The following is a 17,235-nucleotide window of genomic DNA, read 5'->3' as shown; positions in this document are numbered from 1 at the left end:
TTCTTAGTGCAAGTGTGTTTACTCTTCGTTCCACTTTTACTTCAGACATTAAAACTCTGCAAATCTGAAGACATGTCGCTGGAAAAATGCATGTATTCAAAGCAGCGCCAGTCAATACATTATTGTCTTTCATGTGACATATAATGAGATATAAAGACTTTTTTTTTCTGTATTGTAAATGAAGACACATACAGCAGCTTTGGAAAGTATTCAGATTTCATATTTTTTCATTTTTAAATTAGCAAAAATCTCTATTTTGGCTTTGAAATGATTGTGTTTAAATTGACGGCGTCTTATTTTTATTATACAATGAAGCACGCAATAAGCAAAGGGGGTCTGAATACTTTACAAAGTGACTGTAATGTTCTAAAAATAATCATACACACTGTAGTTTTTGTTCCTCCAACATTGCCACCTGCTAATATTGGCAATCACAAAGAAGAGAAAACATCCACTCACTGTGTAGTGGTTAACAAGGTAAAACAATGGAAAACGCATGATGTTCCTCTGTGATAAGACACCAATTTATAACATGGATATTATTCATATGTCAACATATTAAAATCATAGTTTTTGTAAAGAAAAATAAAGAAGAAACAGCTGGTTTTAAGCAGTTTGTGGTACTCCAGCTGATTTTTGGGAAGGAGAACCACATGTCTTTCAGCATGTGATTCTCCTTCCTATTAAACTGGTATTTTGATATAACTGTATATTGATACTGAAAGATTACTGTGATATTTTTCTTGCCTGGTCTTAGCACACAGACAACATTACATTACAACGTATGTGTTAAACATTCAAAGCATCCGACATACTTAGTTTTCTATTTTATCTCGACCCTGTAACAAAGAGGCATAACTTTTAACTGATGAATGCATCTCTTTAAAAAGGCATTAGACTGTGATTAATAGTGTGACAACCAAAGAAAAATCAGTAACTTATACAGTATATAATTACATTTGTACAAAAATGACATGCTACTGCCATGTTCTGAGGACTACTGCTAACATAAGCAACATGGAAAATCATCTGTCAAAAATGTATCAAAACTGAGCAGGTTACTGACCGACCATCAGCAAAACTATTTCAGCTCTTTTACACTGAAATTACAATCACTCTGGTTGGATTCTCCTGCTCCAGGCACTTACATTTACACCTTCTGGCTGGTACCCCTTTCCGGGCACAGTGAAACCTATGTCTCTTTCTGAGTACAGGCCTACAGAAGCTCAGAATAGCGATGGATGAGCTTTACAGGAAGCTTCGCGGCGGTGTGGACAGAGGACAGGTGTCAGTCGCTGAAAGATGATTCGCTGTCGGAGCTGGTGGCGGCGACATCTTGATCCTCTGCGCTCCTCGTTCCTCCGTCGGGCACGGGGGCATCCGGCGTGCTGTCATCAGCGGCGTAGGAAATGTTATTGGGTGCACAACAAATCCACATGAATGCAGAGAGATTTATATACGATTATCACTGGTAAAACACTTACTCGAGCAAGTTAGGATCCAAACCCTCCAACACCATTTTATTCCTTATAGCCATAACTGGAACTCCCTGTGATAGATAAAACATGCTTTAAAATAAAGAACCAAAAGAGCTTTTTTTTTCTTTTAATCCCGAGAGTCCATAAGCGGTTCTTCGTGATGACTTACCACTTGAACCATTTTCAGGTACCGGGCATAACGTGGGTCTTTGGCCACTGTCATGACATTCTCTGCAGCTGCTTCTGCTTTCTGTGTCGTTGCAGGGTCAGGTGCAGTCTGAGCGGGCTGCAACATGAAATATGCAAATTAATAAAGACAGTGTGGAGTAAAAGCTGTTTTAGAGAGCACGGAATATCAAATGCGGTGCCCTAGTTTCCATTTCTGAGTGGGCGGTACGCTTTTGTAGGTCTTAGACTTGTTTGTGAGACGTTTGTGATCTGATGCTGTAGTGTATAATACTGATCATCGATGAACTAGATCTGTGTTGCTTCTACTTTTGAGTAATGCTTGTGTTTGTCTTTGCTCTGTTGTATATTTCATTGAAGGAATTGTTCAGAAAGTAACACACCGCATCTGTTGTTTTATCTCTACATAAACAGAAGTGTAAAGTTGTGGTTTTACAGGGAGCTGATGTGCTAGAGCTACTTCTCTCTGGTCATGGTGACTTCCTTGAGACTCATCATCACCATGAGGTTGACAATTTAAGTACTAATTAAACAAACCAGACAGAACGTGTTAACTTGTGAGCTTTAGAGAGGCCTGTAGGTGCATGTTGCAGAGCTAGAATACCCTTGTTTTCGGTCTTTATGTTAAGCTAAGCTCACCACCCTAACTCACAGCTACGAGAATGATATAGATTTTCTGCTAACTCTATGCAAGAAAGCACATAAGCTATCACAAAACCTATTACTTTAAGCTTATAAGCACTGCATTAGCAACTGGCAAGGGTATATACATTAAATTTATACGCATGGCACTATGCTTGTTTGTGTGCATGTCAGTGTATTTACCTCTGGGGGAGGCAATGGCTCTGCTGGTGGACCATCGGTTTGGCTCTGATTAGCAGTAGTGGGTCCATTGGCTTGAGCAGGTTGCCGCTGACTGATCCCATCTATTGTGACATCCTCCAGCCCAGGAATTGAAGACAGCTGCTCGGAGCATTACAGTGTTTGTCATATGATCAGCGCATGGGTGTGTCAAAGTGTCATAAAGTGCGCAAATAAACGACTGGAGAGGCTCGACAACTCACCTTAGCTTCCAAAATGCACAGGGTTGTTTCAATCTGTTGTATGCGGAGAGATATGTTTGCAAGTTTCTGTGGGAAAGAAATTTGACAGTACAGGATGTGATCTACGTGTTGAAGAGGTCATTTGTGTGTGGACTAACCTGGTGAGCAGAAACTAGTCAAAAGATAAAAGTAAAGAGTGCAAGAAGATGTAACAGACCTCTTCACAAACGGTGGAAAAGCGGTTCAGGAAGCGGACTGTGTGCACGACAAACTGATTGAGATAGGCAACGACTCTTCTCTGTTGAATAGCAGGGACCTGAAGAAAACACAGACAGTTGCTTTAGGAAGGAAACCCAGTGTGTAATGTAATGAGGAAATTAAGTAATTAACATCATCGCACTGCAGAGGTTTCTCCACCCACTGCATTCATTTATTCACTTTTAACAAAGTTAAACTAACTTACTACCAGTCTAATATCAAGAGTCATTTAAGTGTAGAGAGAATAGAATAAATAGTTACGCCACAGTTGAGCCAATTTATACAATATTTTACAATGGCTTAATAGGTTTGTAAATTAGCTGAAGTCATCACCTACAATTATTGCTCCCAGAAACAGATTTAAACGCCCATAAAAGAGATGTTAAAGGTATTAATTTCACTTTAGGATATTTATAATTTATCTATGTAATATATATATAAATCCTTATTTTGTTACAATGTTTAGATTTGTTTGACCTAGATTGCTTACTGCCTTTGTGCTTATTTAATTTTACTCTCATTACCTTAGTGGCACCTAAAATGTACACTTTCAGTTCCAGTGAGGGTTTTAATGTAAGTAACATTATTCCACACATGCAGAACTAGTAACAACAGAAGTTAATTTAATCTGTTGTTAAGTTCAGTATCTTCTACTCACACACTACTGACCACTAGTTTACCCTATCAAATGTATTCATTTACAGCTATTGTGTCAAAAGTTTGACTCAACTCAAACACCTCTTTAATACTAGAGTGAATTTTGACTAAATACTGTGCAGCAAACTACACAGTTTAAGTGTTACAATACAGAAACCCAATGAAGAATCTGAAGGACACTGCATTTAAATGATGTTTGCTTACACTAAACTAACCTTACTATGACTCTCTGACTTTACAAACACAATGTCAGATGTGTTGCAGCACAATTTTTGGCCTGTTTTGTCTCATTTGCCCAAAAAGAAAGGTAGCTTAGCGTTGGTTAGCTCGGCCAGATACCAACCTTGGTGAGATCGACACCAGAACCCACAATCGGAAGCCCGTCCTCGTCCATGTCGGATTATTTATTTATTTTAAAACTTATTTCAGGTTATAAAGCAAGAATCGTCACTGCGAGGAAGACAGAAAGCGCTCAATTTAAAAAAATAAAAAATATATATATATATATCGGCTGTGAAGACGGTTCATGTGACTCTGGACTGCGTGATCGCGTCATTACGTCAGAGACGACGTGAGGGTATGAAGAGCCAATGGGAGTTGTGGTTTGGGATTTTATTTTGAAGTCTCCTTTGCTGTCTGTGAAATAACAACAACATCCGGTTTTTTCTTGTGGCCTTTTTGATAATGACATTATTTTATTAACACAAGATAAAACAGGTGAGGTTTTCTTTTTTCACAAACATAAGAGGGGTTTATTTAGTAAATTTGCTTTCATATTAATAATTTCATAAAGAATACGTTTTAATACAGAGAGATTAATCATATTTTAAAAAATGGGTTAAAACGTGTATTAAACTGATTAAAAGTCAGTGCTGCATAATGTTTTGGAGGGGATCTATTTGCTTTTGTAACATCCAGGATTTTGAGTATGTGTGTGTGTGTGTGTGTGTGTGTGTGTGTGTGTGTGTGTGTGTGTGTGTGTGTGTGTTTGACCACAGCAGAATTGATTAGGACAAATTCTCCTTATTATATTTGATCATTATTACTTCCCAGTCTTTAAAACTTTTTATTTTTTTCCTGCTAAATTGGTAAAGTAAAAACAAAACAAAAAGCTTAAAATGGGGTTGTTTTGTAAAAAAAAAAAAAAAAAAAAGTTTGTATAAAAATTTAGGTGCACTACACTTGTGTAAAATTGACTAATCAAAGAGCATGTCTAATATTTAAACTCTAAAGATATTTCGGGGGGGAGAAATTAAAGTAAAGCGCACTGACAGCCAAGTTGTGAGACCTTTATTTTGAAACAGGAAGCGCAGGAGACGAGTTGAGGAAACGGGCGCTTGCGTGCTAACAGCGCATGTTAGCCCCCAAAATAATCAAACATAATTTTATATTTATCTCTCAACGCTACATGAGACATATTGCACTAATGGAGGTTATTGGTTCAACAGAGAAAATAAACGGTATGTACATTAATAATCTGCTCCCGCTGTAATTAAAGGCAGGCTCTGTTTATGTCGGTCAGACAGTTAGCGGGACCCGTCTATTTAAAGGAATCGTTGCAATCACAAGCTGTCATCCTGGCGCCGTTGCGTTACGTGTTACATATTTAAGGTAATAATATAAAGCAGTTCAGTTAATTGTTCCGAGATCTAAAACACAGGCGCGAATATTTTTACCAGATTGTGCATTTAAAACTCACATTGCATAGGTTTGTCCAGCAATTATACTAGTTCATAGGCTTGTGGCAGGTTCTCTTGCAGCATTTTACACATAGGAAATAAAATATAGATGTATCAGCTTTGATTTAGCAATGTCCTATCTCTTTTATATTCGCATTGTGAAAAAAAAAAAGCTCATTTAAATATGTTTATATGGTTGAAGTTGAATGTCTGCAAGTGCTCTCTTCAGTACAAAAAGAAACACTGCTGCCCTCAACAGGCAATCTCTCACATTACACTGTGTATGTTTCAGACCCAAGCCTGTGTGTGTCCTCCCTTCGCCTCCTGGTGCCCCCACTGCAGCTCCTGTCTGCTGCTATGTGGCAGCTGGCGAAGCAGAAAGATGTGATGAATTACGAGAGGCTTCAGGAGTTTGTGTTCATGGTGACCGAGGCCGTCCCTGGACTGATCAACCACAGGCAGAGAGCCCAGCTTATTCTGGGTCTCCGAGCGAGGGTGAGCAGAGGTTGTGCATCACACCACATTCATAAATGTGCACTTTAATACTTTAAAGTAACAATTTGTTGATATTGCAGTTGATTCTGGAGCTTTGCAAAGGCTCAGCTCGGGGTTCGGTTGATCCTCAGGCGATCCAGAGCCATTTGGATAGACTCCCAATAACCTCTGCAAACACAGACGTAAGTACAGTGAAGGAATGACCTTTTTGTTTAACAGCAAATAACGGTAATCCTTAAATGACATGAACTCCTATCTGCGGCAGTACAGGGATGCAGAGGTGAAAACAACAGAATCCACGTTCATTGCACTTGTTCAGAGCCTGCTGAAAGATCCAGTTGAGAGAGCATATTTCTTCCAGGTCAGAAAGATTTTAATTCCTGAGCTTGAGAATACTCTAAAGAAGTCCTGTAGTAAACTGAAATTGATCTCTTACAGGAGGTGTTTCCGGTGGAATATGGGTCCCAATATGATGCCGCTCTGCATGTGTTACTATGGGAGCTGATCTCAAAACTGGAAAAGCTGCTTCCAGTACCAGACTTAAAACAGGTATTGATGCAGTCCGTCCAGATGTTTTTACATCTGCAAAAACACGTGACATTTACCGCAACTGCTCTGCTCTGCTGACTACAGACTGCAGCGTGGCTCGGCTCTGCTCCTTCTGTGCTGGAGGAATGTGTTCGCTCATCACCTGAAGAGTTGAGTTTAATCTTCGAGCACTACAAAAGTTCAGGACTACTGAAAATGCCATGTGAGTAGAGTTGAAATTAAATGCAGGCAAGTTATTTTAAGTTAATTATCAAGCATAAATGCCAAATATGATCTGGTTTTAGCTTCTACTTTAGCGATCTATTGCTTTTCTCTTTGTTATATCATTAGAAATTGGTTAAAAAAAAACAGATATTGTCAGCAAATAGGAGTAAATTTGTTGTTTGTAGGGAAATGTGTTTACAATTTAGCTTGCTTGGCACTTTAAGCTGGTTGCTGTCGCTTTATTTGTGGAATAAAAAAGTCGATAACACAGGTAGTCTTTAGTTACAACACTACATGTAAGTGCCTTTAACATGTTTCTGGAAAAGTGCCATAAACGTATACTTTTGCAACCAGTGACTCCTTGTCCTCTCTTTTATAGATGGCCCTTCATCCACCATTGGTAGCTGCATCATGTCTGCTCTATCCATTCCTCCCTCGCAAAAGGCAAACGTCTCCGTCGGACTAGAATCCCTCCACAACTACGCTAACGTCCTGAACCCTGTCACTTTTGTTGGAACGGACCAGTACAGCGTCGTGGCCGTCTACACCGAAATGGAAGTCGGAGTGTCTGAAGTAGACGAAGAAATCATCGAGTCAGCTGAAGTGCAAGTTCAAACAGATTTCTATGAAGAAGAGATCGTGGCTGTAAGCGCAGACACTGCGGGTGTTGAGGAGGCTACGAGCTTGAGGGGAGAAGAAACAAGTGAAACTGTGGATGTTGCTAAAGCTCTGGAGACTCTGACGAAAACCTTTGCACTAAGGAAAGAGAGCCTTGCTCAAGATGTACTGGCAGGAAAGAGTAATGATTCATCGCTCGATGATGAGCTTGGGTCAGGAAACGCACCAGATGAAGGACATGAAACAAGTGACCAAACTGACGAGAAAAGAGAAAACATTGTGGAAGAGGTGATGGAGGATTTCCAACCTGGAGACAAAGAGAGCAATATGGACTCTCGTACAGACTTTAAGGATAACCATGAATCCGTCTCTGCTCACGAAGAACTGGCGGATGTCTCCGGTGAAGATCTACCGTCTGAAACACAACGGTCTCCCCGTTCGCCTAACGTGCGCCGATCCACTCGGCTACAAATTAAAACTTCACCCAGCTGGCAGGAGACGTGTAAAGTCAAGACGTCGTCCAGAGAAATGAGTGAAGAACCAAAAATGTACAAAAGCCTTTTATACTGTAATATCATTGTATTTATTCCTCTTTCAAAGAGTTCAAGTTTCTTTTTTACTTAATTTAAGGAATAGTTCAGATGACTTTGACTTTGACTTTGAAAGAATAGGGAATATAATTAGAGGACAAGATCAGTACCACTCTAACGCTAACTAAATTAAGTTACTATATTAAGCTGGCTAACTAAGCTTAACATAAAGAACAGAAACTTGGAAATTAGTGAGCATTATAGGTGCTGGTTGGCGGATTTTATAAGCTTTACACCGAGCCAGGCTAGTTTTTTTTTCTGTGTTTTCAGTCTTTGTGCTAAGCTAAGCTAACTGTCTGCTGACTCTTGAATGTCAAACTATTTGTTTTCTAGTTTTTAACTTTCTAATAATAGTATTTTAACCAAATATCTATCGCTTCCACAGACATTGCAAAGATAAAGTCCCCTACAATTCAATTAATTTCCTAGAATTTGTTGTAACATTTTATAAACTGTTTCCCCAAAAATGTAAAAAAAATCTCACCAACAGCATTTTTATTTCCCCAGCAGCAGGGCTGATGTATCAGTTGCCCCCTCTGTTATAGCCATCAAAGGAATCGACAAAGGTAATATTTTAACGTGAAGAAACATCTTTTCAAAAATAAAATCCACACATTTTACTCACACCTGTCTCTTTTTCTATTTGCAGGTGATTCGGACGAGATGACGTCGATCATCTTCACCTGCTCGCGGTGTCCCTTCCACAACTCGGACGAAAACAGTCCTCCGCACTTCCACATGCAGAGTGTCCGCACTGAGCTGTACAGGACTCTCTCAGGGGCCAAATTTACACCGTCTCCTTCCAGCACAGATGAAATCTTTACATCCATTAAACTTTTCCCCAAAGGACACGCAGAGCAGAGTAAAGCAGAACCACCTGAGAATCAAAGCAAAGCAAATGTGTCTCAGTCCCCAAACAAAAAGAAGGCACTCACGTGTGAAACATGCGGTAAGACATTCACCCGGACGTCAGACGTCAGGAGACACCAGCTCACTCACACAGGCGAGAGACCATTCCACTGCTCTCAGTGTGACCGAACCTTCCAGCACTCGTGGGATCTGGCCAAACACGAGAGTAAACATCACGGCGTGGCCATTTCTTTCTCCTGCCAGCTGTGCAGGAGCTCCTTCGCTAACCTCCGCGCACTGACCGTCCACCATAAGAAGTCTCACTCGCACCAGAGCCAGCTTCCTCAAATCTGCTCCATCTGCAGCCAGAGCTTCCCCACTTCCTCCGACCTGCTCGAGCACCGGAAGTCTCACGTCACCAGTAAGCGCTACATCTGTCAGAAGTGCGGTGAAGGCTTCGACTCCCTGCTCGCACGCTCCCAGCACCGGCAGATGCATCAAGTGAAGCGTCAATTTAAGTGTCCACATTGCGAGAAGACGTACACTCGGAGATCTGATGTAAAGAGGCATCTGTCGACCCACACTGGGGAGCGACCTTACCAGTGTGACCAGTGCAGCAAGCGCTTCTCGCTCCGTTTTATGCTCATGAAACACCTCCGTGTTCACACAGGCGAGCGGCCTTTCCAGTGCTCCCACTGCCCCAAGAGGTTCACCCTGGTGTCAGTGCTCGCCAGACACGAGAGGATGCACACCGGGGAGAAACCGTTCCTCTGCTCTCAGTGCGGGAAGGGCTTTTTGTCGCAGGGAGAGCTTTCAAAACATCACAGGTCACATGTGGACGACAGGCCCTACTCGTGCCCTCAGTGTGACAAACGTTTCAAGAGCAAGAAAACCCAGCAGGAACACATCGTCTCCCACACCGGCGCCCGCCCGTACCCCTGCACCTACTGCGGGAAGGGCTTCACCAAACCATACGCACTGACCAGGCACAATCTCATTCACACAGGAGAGAGGCCGTTCCCCTGTGGACACTGTGAGAAGTCGTTCCTCACCCTCAGCGAGGCTCAGCTGCACCAGCGTATTCACACGGGAGAGAGGCCGTATCCCTGCAACATCTGCGAGCTCAAGTTCAAGAGCTCGTCGGAGCTGGCGCGACACAAGCGCAGCCATTCGGGGTTGAAGCCTCTGAAGCCGTACTGCGAGCAGTGCATGAAGGCGTTCACATCCAAGGCCAAGCTCAAAAAGCACATGGAGACACACAGGGCGGAGGGAGAAGCAGCACAGTCTGTGGACACACCTGAGGAATCAAATAATGAAACGAATAACTGAGACAATTTAGTTGAAATTGTAAAAAAAGAGTATATTGTTTCAGGATGCTTGAGTTTAGTTATTTCGCTTTATCAAATTTAACAAGTTCTGGTTTGGAGAGAATATATTTAATGCAGATCAGGAAAATAATGTGTGTCCACAACTAGGACCATGCTGACTTTACTATCAAGTGTTTGGCACTGTTGCATACTTCAACTTTTTGAGTAAATGAAACTGAAAACAAGATTTTTAAACTTGTTAAACACAAATCATTTTGACATTATCAGTGTTTTATACGTGTAGCTTCACCCTCTCGTCTCCCCTTTGCTTTGAAGTTTGCAACAGGGAAGTCACAATCATGTTTAAATCATTTGGACATCACAGGTTTACAAAATTACTCATTAAATACATTTTTTCACTCTATTTACCGTCTGTTTCTTTGACTGGGATATTGTGCATCAGTGGGGCGCATACACAGTTTCAGGTTTAAAACAAAACATAATATATAATATACAAAATAAAAAAGAGGAAAGGTAAAAAGAAGAGGGGGGCAACACTTTATTAATATGTAAAAAATAAATTATTATTATTAAGCTCCAGATATACTGTCATATTCTGCTTTTAACTTCAAAAACGCCCTAAGTGTCCTGACTTAATGGCTGTATAATTGAGAATGTGGATATTGTTTAGTTGTACAGTCTACAGTGCACTGTGGTAGGGCATAGGTTCCAGGAAATAACACTGAAACCTGTAAAATATAATCCAATGGCATCAATAAATGCTACCTTTATGAAGTGTATACTTCATGTTTGCTGAGGTCATTGTTTCAATGGTGTTGGATTGCATTATGCTTTAGGGCAACCGCAAGTCACCTGACCGAGGGGGCCACTGGATCCTTCAGCGCCACCATGAGGTTAACAGTCTAGTTTTTTAAATTTAATAAGTAGTGGCTTTATTGTCATGAAATTTGGTGTCGATGAGACGTTCAGGAACCCCTCAGGAGGAAATACAATAACATTGGTAGCTCATTTTCCTCCAGCTCCAACATCAGGTAAGAAATGTTTGTCCAATAGTTTGGTTTAAGACTAAATATCAACCTTTACTTTATGTTGATCAGCAAATGCTCCCATGCTCAATTAAGATTAGCACGTTATCATGCTGGTGTTAGCATTTGGCTCAAAGCACAACTGTGTTTAAGTGCAGCTTCACCGAGCTGGTAGCATTAAACTCTTGTTTTTCCCCTTTCAGGCCTGTAGAAATTAATCACATGTAACAGTTTAAGAAGTAAGAACTACTTTTTTTTTGCTTACAACACATACACAAATGTGACCTGTAACAAAGGGTTGCATGTAGAAATATTTGTTTTAAGGGTCACAAACCAGAAAGGTTGGGAAACACACTCTTTTTTAGGTATTCCCTGCAGCCACAAAACTGGAGGAATGGTTTCCCCTACACCTCTTCTCCTCCCGGCTGTATTTTCAAGGAGCTGTATTGGAGGTGCCTTTGAAAATCTCATCCAGCGTGTGTCAGGTGATGTATTTACTTCATATCTGTCTAGAGTGCACATAAAACCCAATGAGCTGATGGTTATAGAGCAAAGATTAATTATAAACATCATAAACATAATCTCATTTCCTCTACAGACTTCCAGCTGTCTTCTTCCTGCATCACTGTGGTGTTCTTCATATCCTGGAGAACAAGATGTTGTAGTAAGTCTTGTAAGTAACGTGGCAAAAGACTTCAAAACATCAGCTGTTAAGGTCAGTTTTTCTACTATTAAACTATTATCTGGAGCCCAAATAGACAAAATGTGGGATCTTAGGATACACCACATTGCAGTTCTTCATCCTCCTCCCCAGGCAATCTATTTGGGTATTCCCCTCTTTGCCATTGTGCCACTATTGTGCTCATCCGTATAAAAAAATAGCCATTTGAATGTGTTTAATTAACTGAGAGGCTTTAATTAGCTCTGATCCGCAGAGGGTTGCGGAGAGAAGCAGATGCAGAGAAGGAAACACCAGGATAAAACTGGCTGCATTGTTTAACAGGGGACCAACCAAGTACCATTATAGTGCAGCCTAAATTGGGTTTTCCGGTGGTTTGAAATTGGTTATCTATTTTTAGCATGGGATATGTTTCCAAATGTGTTTTAAATTGTTAGTGGGGGAAAAAAAGAACATTTTTAGATGAGTCCGTCCATAATATAGTAACGTGTGTTAGCATAATGTAAAACCATTTCTCTGCCACTTTGCATTTTGTGTAATAATACGATGATTAGAATGTATTTTTGATAGAAAATGTGGCCAAAATCTAAACAAAGTGAACATCATCATCTATTGGTAGTCGATGAAAAAACACTCTTTTCTTTTTTCGTATTCGTAAGTATTATGTCTTAGTAATCAATAATTAATAGTTTAGATTTAGTGTGCAGTCAAGATTTACGAAGACCTCAGGATGCAATTTTATTTACTACATAAGTTTTGTTTTCATGTATTTATAATTTAAAAAGATGTTTCAGAATCAGAATCACTTTTATCGGCCAGGTTTGTGTGCACATACACAGAATTTGACTCCGGTTTTACGTTGCTCTCAATGTACGAACACAGATTAACAGTATAGATAAACAAGTTCAACAAAAAAAAGACACAGACGTATATGTACAGTTATACATATTTATACACAAACATTGGTAGACAGTAGACAACAGTGCAAAGGATGCTGAAATAAATATTTTACATGCAGGTATCTTAATGTACATTAGGGTAGGTGGATATATGTTTCCATTTAATTGACTTTTATTTATTTAATTTACACAGCACACATCAAAATCACTTATTTTCTCATCTAATTTAAGTGTTATAATCACTGGCTTTAGTCATGATCTTGACTGATATTCTTTCACAAAGAATATGTTGGCTACTAGCTTGTATTTACATCATAAAACTGTTTTTAAATTTTACAAAGACATCACATGCACTGTATAGACAGTAGTGGGTGTTTTTCCCGAGTTCTTTAATTCCTCTATAATAAAACTCAAAGGGATGTCTCCTCCACACCGAAAGAGGGTGTGCATGGGTGGATTTCCGGTCCTCCCCACTGCAATCACCTCTTGCCTTGACCAGAGCGAAGGGGCAGCAGCGAGCGAGCAGATATCGGGATGGGACTGATCAGTGGAGGAATTTGAAGAGCTGGTGATCATGCAGGTGGAAAGAATGCCCGAAATAAACAAATAAATAGGGCGGAAACAAGGGGGCTGTGGATGTAGATAACAGCAAGACGCGACACCCATCAGTGTGATTTACAGTCCAGTTGGCGTTGGGTGGGTGGTGGCGGATTAATAACCAGTCATAAAGAAGACGGGGATTGTGTGTTGCAGGAGGACGAGAGTGAAGGCACTGATAGAGGAAGGAAGAGAGAGGAGGAGTGTGTAAAAGAGAGAGAGAGGAGTACATAAAGCCGGAGCCAGGATCATGAGCTTTGCACTGCCTTACGGCTCGCTGTCAGCTCGGCCGAGTCCCAGCAGACGAGCTCTGGACTGGGAACACGAGCGGCTGGCTGTGCGACGACTTTCCTCTCCGCGGGGTCTCGACCTGCTCACTCCACCTCCTCTCCCTCGTCGAACCTCTGCGATCCCTGGCTACCTGCTGTCACCCTACCAAGAGCAGGAAGAGCAGCTCCAACAGCAGCAGCAGCGACTATCCTTGTCTGTGGGCTCAGAGGCCTCCCTGGCGCCCCCTGCACCTCCACCTGTGGGCGCTGCCCCACCCTGCTGCCGCCCAGTGGGAGTCATGCACCTCCTGCGCTTGGGTCTCCTGGCTTTCAGCTGCCTCTTCTGGGCAGCCGGCTTAGCCATCCTATCTCTTGGTGTGTGGGCACAGATTTCACTGGCAGACTACATGCTGCTGTCTGCTAACCGCTACCCCAACGCCCCACTCATCCTTCTGTCCACAGGTGCTGCAGTCACCGCGTGGGGCTTCCTGGGTTGTCTGGGAGTAGCTGCAAACCTGCCCTGCGTGCTTAGGGCTTACGGGTTCTTCCAACTTGCAGCACTGATAGCCGGTTTGGCAGCCGGACTCTCAGGTCTCTTCTATCGTGAAGACATTGCCGGAGGATTTCGCAGCGGCTTACAGCGAGCGGTGGCCGGCTACACCGAGGATGAAGGCCGTGCTGATGCATTAGACAGCCTGCAAAGGGCCCTGGAGTGTTGTGGAGCTGAGGGTTGGCGTGACTGGCTCACTTCGGACTGGGCTATCCAGCATATGACCTTCCTGCCCACCGAGAACGGCACCTCTGTGTCGCTGCCGGACAGTTGCTGCGTGAGGCGCAAGGGCTGCAAGAATCGACCTCTCCTGTCAGATGATAGTGAAGAAGTAGTGGCTGCAGGAATACATCCACACGGCTGCTTCCGCAAAGTCTTCAGTTTGGTCAACGACAACGTCTTTCACATTGCCGCCACTGTGTTAGGATTGGCCTTCACTCAGATCGGAGGCATTGCCTTGGCTTGTCTGCTGGCCAACAAACTGGCACCGAGACAACGTCGACGTGTGGTGGCACATTAATGGTTACACCAAGGATTGACCAATTTGTAGATAATTAGGATTGGGAACGGACTATGCCCTTAAAGAGTAATAGAGTTACAAAGTGGGGGGAGTTGCTTCTGGTACCATTGACCAGGCTTCTAAAAGTTTAAGTCACGTTAACTTTCTGCATAAACATTGTCAGATGGGGCCTTCCGAGCCATAAAAACTCTCCCAGTTAAAAAAAAATCTGTAAATGCTTTATGAAATATCTGGTTCTTTGGCAAAACAGTCAAAGGTACATGAAAACATTAGGAGAAATCAACTACAACTCCTGTTGAGCATTTTGGTAAGAAACATTGAATGATAGTAAGCTGAAGCTGCTTTAGCTTGCTGTTATTCAATGTTGTAGAAACCTGATTCTGATAAAACATTCATATTATGACGTTGTAAAAATCTAAATACTTTACGTTTCTGGGTAAATTTGGAAGAATTGAGAGACTACCATTTGGTGTTTAGATCCCAATTGCGAACGAACAAACTCCTTTGTTGGGTTAAGAGTTAGAGCTAGCACTCTAACCCTTGTCTATACTGAAGAACATTGAGGATATCATTAAAAGAAAATGGGAATTAGTCAAAACTCCTCACACTTTGGACTCTTTTACACTCATTGTTGGCCTGTCTTCTGCACAATTTTGAAAAATGCTTCATCTCTTCATTAAATACCTGCAAAGGGTATCAAAGTCTCAAATTTGGGTGGGACCAGGTTGGCCAGCAGACTGTAAATCTCAAAAACTGATTGTGTGTGTTGTATGTTTAAATATTGGCATGGATTCATATGCTGCATTATATAAAAGTGTATATATAAAAATTACATATTAAAAACAAACGTGTAGGGTTAAACTATTCTTACTTTGGTGACCTTCTTTAGTACATCTCACCACTGAATGCACAGGAATGTCCACCAGCAGTTTTCCACTTCAGATGATTTAGTCTGGCTGTGTTCAACAGATGTTCGTATCTACATCATTTAGTCTTCCCATCACAAAGACCACACTGTGCTAGAATGGTGCTTTCAAAAAGAGCTTAATAACCTATTGCTGTCTGGTATTTCGTGCCGTCTATACATCTGACAGGCCGTAGTAATTTCCACTGTGTTGAGGTGCTTTGGTAAAAATGACTGCTCTGAAAAGGTTTCTTTCACATGTTGCTACCGTTGTATCTCTTGAAGCACAAAATGGTTTTAAATAACTGAATATTGTGAACAACACTTTTGGAACATGACTTCTAAAATGCTCACGGACATTAGCACGACCCAGATGTTGTGCATCCCACTGCTAGCATGAAACAGTGAGTCTGATTAGAATTTCTCTTCTTAAACATCAAATGTAAGTTCAATTAAATAAATAGTTCTCTTTATTTGCTGTCTTGTAGAAAGTTAGATGAGGTGTCCAATATCATTCTCACGTCTGTAGGCTAAATATGAAGCTAATACCAGCAGCCGGTTAACTAACACACAAACTGAAGGCGCCGAAATAGTCCAAAAAATGTTCCATTGGACCAAAAGTCCATTTGTAGCACTGCCTGTTATCCTGAAGATGAACGCCCATTGCTCCAATAATACAAACCTGGTATAAGTTGCGTAACATACGTAGTTTAACTGACGTATGTACTTATTTTAACCCAAATTGGGATCTTTTCCTGAACTTCACCAAGTAGTTATGTTGCATAAACCCAATCAATCCGCCACTTTCACAACATTACCCACATGTTTATTATTGTTACCATGACGATGAAGGTCATCTGACGTTTGCACGTCTAAATCCTCAAAGATATTAAGGACAAAAAACTCCAGGGAGAGTGTGTATCCTCAGAAAAACTTTTGTTTTTAGGATAACGGGCGGTTGGACAAATGGACTTCCGGTCTTTTTCCAAATGGGGCTATCAGAGCGTCCACAGCACTACAGGACACACCTGCTAAATGATACGCCCTTACAACATTCACAGTTTGGTTTGGACACTGAAACTATTTGGTTATGTTAAGGCACAAAAATGTCATAGTTTGGGGTTTTTCGGGGCATTTTGGATAATAATGGCCCATCGGTACAATGGGCAGAAGGCAGAGGGAAACAGCCTCGCTCGTTGATACACTCTCGTTTAATGTGTAGAAGAAAATAACTAATAAATAAACAAGATAAAACCTGTTAATTAGTGATCTTTAGAGGTGCTGGCAGGTGAGCTTTGTTACCATTAGACAGAGCTAACAACAGCTAACTGTTTCCCGGCTGTAACTTCATATTTAGCCAGGGTTGCCAACTCGACACTCCTTTTCAGGCTCTGTCTCACACTAAACTAATAAATATATATTATATATATATATGTATTATTATTGTCAGGATATTTGTTATTGTGTATATTATTGTTTGGGTGTTTATTGTGTTTTGTTCCTCAAACAATGTGAAGGGTTAGATCACCCTGATTTATTATACAGACTCAGGAGTGGGATCAATCGTCACATCTAACTCTCGGCTATATTTCCCAAAAATATTCCTTTGATGAATATAGGTGTTTTATTCTGATATGAACTTGTTATTACACGTGTTTTAAGATCACTGTATGCACTCCATCCACCCACTTTCCAGCCTCCACATCATACATCCCTCCTTTCCTATTTAGGATTTTCCTTTTTATTGCTCTTGTAATTGCAATGTATGATATATATATCCCACATTCATTAACGTATAATGTATTCTAACAATCACCAACAGTGCGATCAAGCATGACTGAAACTGTAAACTATATCT

General features: G+C 41.2%; 3 protein-coding genes across 5 annotated transcripts; 2 read left to right on the top strand and 1 right to left on the bottom strand.

Annotated features, from left to right (window-relative positions):
• Positions 1-502: 502 nt before the first annotated feature.
• On the bottom strand, positions 503-4,188 carry washc3 (WASH complex subunit 3). The gene is made up of 7 exons (XM_051392665.1): positions 3,966-4,188; positions 2,925-3,023; positions 2,729-2,794; positions 2,490-2,627; positions 1,648-1,764; positions 1,485-1,549; positions 503-1,388 (listed from the first exon to the last, which is right to left on the bottom strand). The coding sequence occupies exons 1-7, from the start codon at positions 4,014-4,016 to the stop codon at positions 1,289-1,291; spliced, it is 636 nt and encodes a 211-aa protein (XP_051248625.1). The 5' UTR covers positions 4,017-4,188; the 3' UTR covers positions 503-1,288.
• A 729-nt stretch (positions 4,189-4,917) lies between these two features.
• LOC127359181 (zinc finger protein 502) lies at positions 4,918-10,337 on the top strand. Of its 3 annotated transcripts, none has more exons than XM_051393023.1 (9): positions 4,918-5,082; positions 5,594-5,796; positions 5,877-5,978; positions 6,062-6,157; positions 6,235-6,345; positions 6,430-6,547; positions 6,929-7,715; positions 8,268-8,323; positions 8,407-10,337. In XM_051393023.1, exons 1-9 carry the CDS (start codon positions 4,977-4,979, stop codon positions 9,933-9,935), a joined length of 3,108 nt encoding a protein of 1,035 aa, XP_051248983.1. In that variant the 5' UTR covers positions 4,918-4,976; the 3' UTR covers positions 9,936-10,337. The 3 variants fall into 3 exon arrangements, with proteins under 3 accessions (XP_051248983.1, XP_051248981.1, XP_051248984.1); XM_051393021.1 differs by having other exon boundaries at positions 8,265-8,323; XM_051393024.1 differs by lacking the exon at positions 4,918-5,082 and adding an exon at positions 5,100-5,233 and having other exon boundaries at positions 8,265-8,323.
• A 3,047-nt stretch (positions 10,338-13,384) lies between these two features.
• LOC127359233 (tetraspanin-7-like) lies at positions 13,385-14,526 on the top strand. The gene has a single exon (XM_051393113.1). The coding sequence runs from the start codon at positions 13,385-13,387 to the stop codon at positions 14,471-14,473; it is 1,089 nt and encodes a 362-aa protein (XP_051249073.1). The 3' UTR covers positions 14,474-14,526.
• The last annotated feature ends 2,709 nt before the right edge of the window (positions 14,527-17,235 follow it).

This window comes from Dicentrarchus labrax, unplaced genomic scaffold (assembly GCF_905237075.1).
Source record: "Dicentrarchus labrax unplaced genomic scaffold, dlabrax2021, whole genome shotgun sequence".
Taxonomy (NCBI): domain Eukaryota; kingdom Metazoa; phylum Chordata; class Actinopteri; family Moronidae; genus Dicentrarchus; species Dicentrarchus labrax.
The sequence above is the reverse complement of the archived record's forward strand: the minus strand, read 5'-3'. Positions and strand labels throughout refer to the sequence as shown.

Excerpts from the sequence above, each read along its gene's own strand:
- LOC127359181 (XM_051393021.1), top strand. The coding sequence starts at position 4,977 with ATGTTAGCCCCCAAAATAATCAAACATAATTTTATATTTATCTCTCAA. Across the intron at positions 5,979-6,061 it reads TAACCTCTGCAAACACAGAC|TACAGGGATGCAGAGGTGAA; the intron begins GTAAGTACAGTG and ends TATCTGCGGCAG. Across the intron at positions 6,548-6,928 it reads AGGACTACTGAAAATGCCAT|ATGGCCCTTCATCCACCATT; the intron begins GTGAGTAGAGTT and ends TCTCTTTTATAG.
- LOC127359233 (XM_051393113.1), top strand. The coding sequence starts at position 13,385 with ATGAGCTTTGCACTGCCTTACGGCTCGCTGTCAGCTCGGCCGAGTCCC.
- washc3 (XM_051392665.1), bottom strand. The coding sequence starts at position 4,016 with ATGGACGAGGACGGGCTTCCGATTGTGGGTTCTGGTGTCGATCTCACC. Across the intron at positions 2,628-2,728 it reads TGTGCATTTTGGAAGCTAAG|CTGTCTTCAATTCCTGGGCT; the intron begins GTGAGTTGTCGA and ends TGCTCCGAGCAG. Across the intron at positions 1,550-1,647 it reads ACCTGAAAATGGTTCAAGTG|GGAGTTCCAGTTATGGCTAT; the intron begins GTAAGTCATCAC and ends TATCTATCACAG.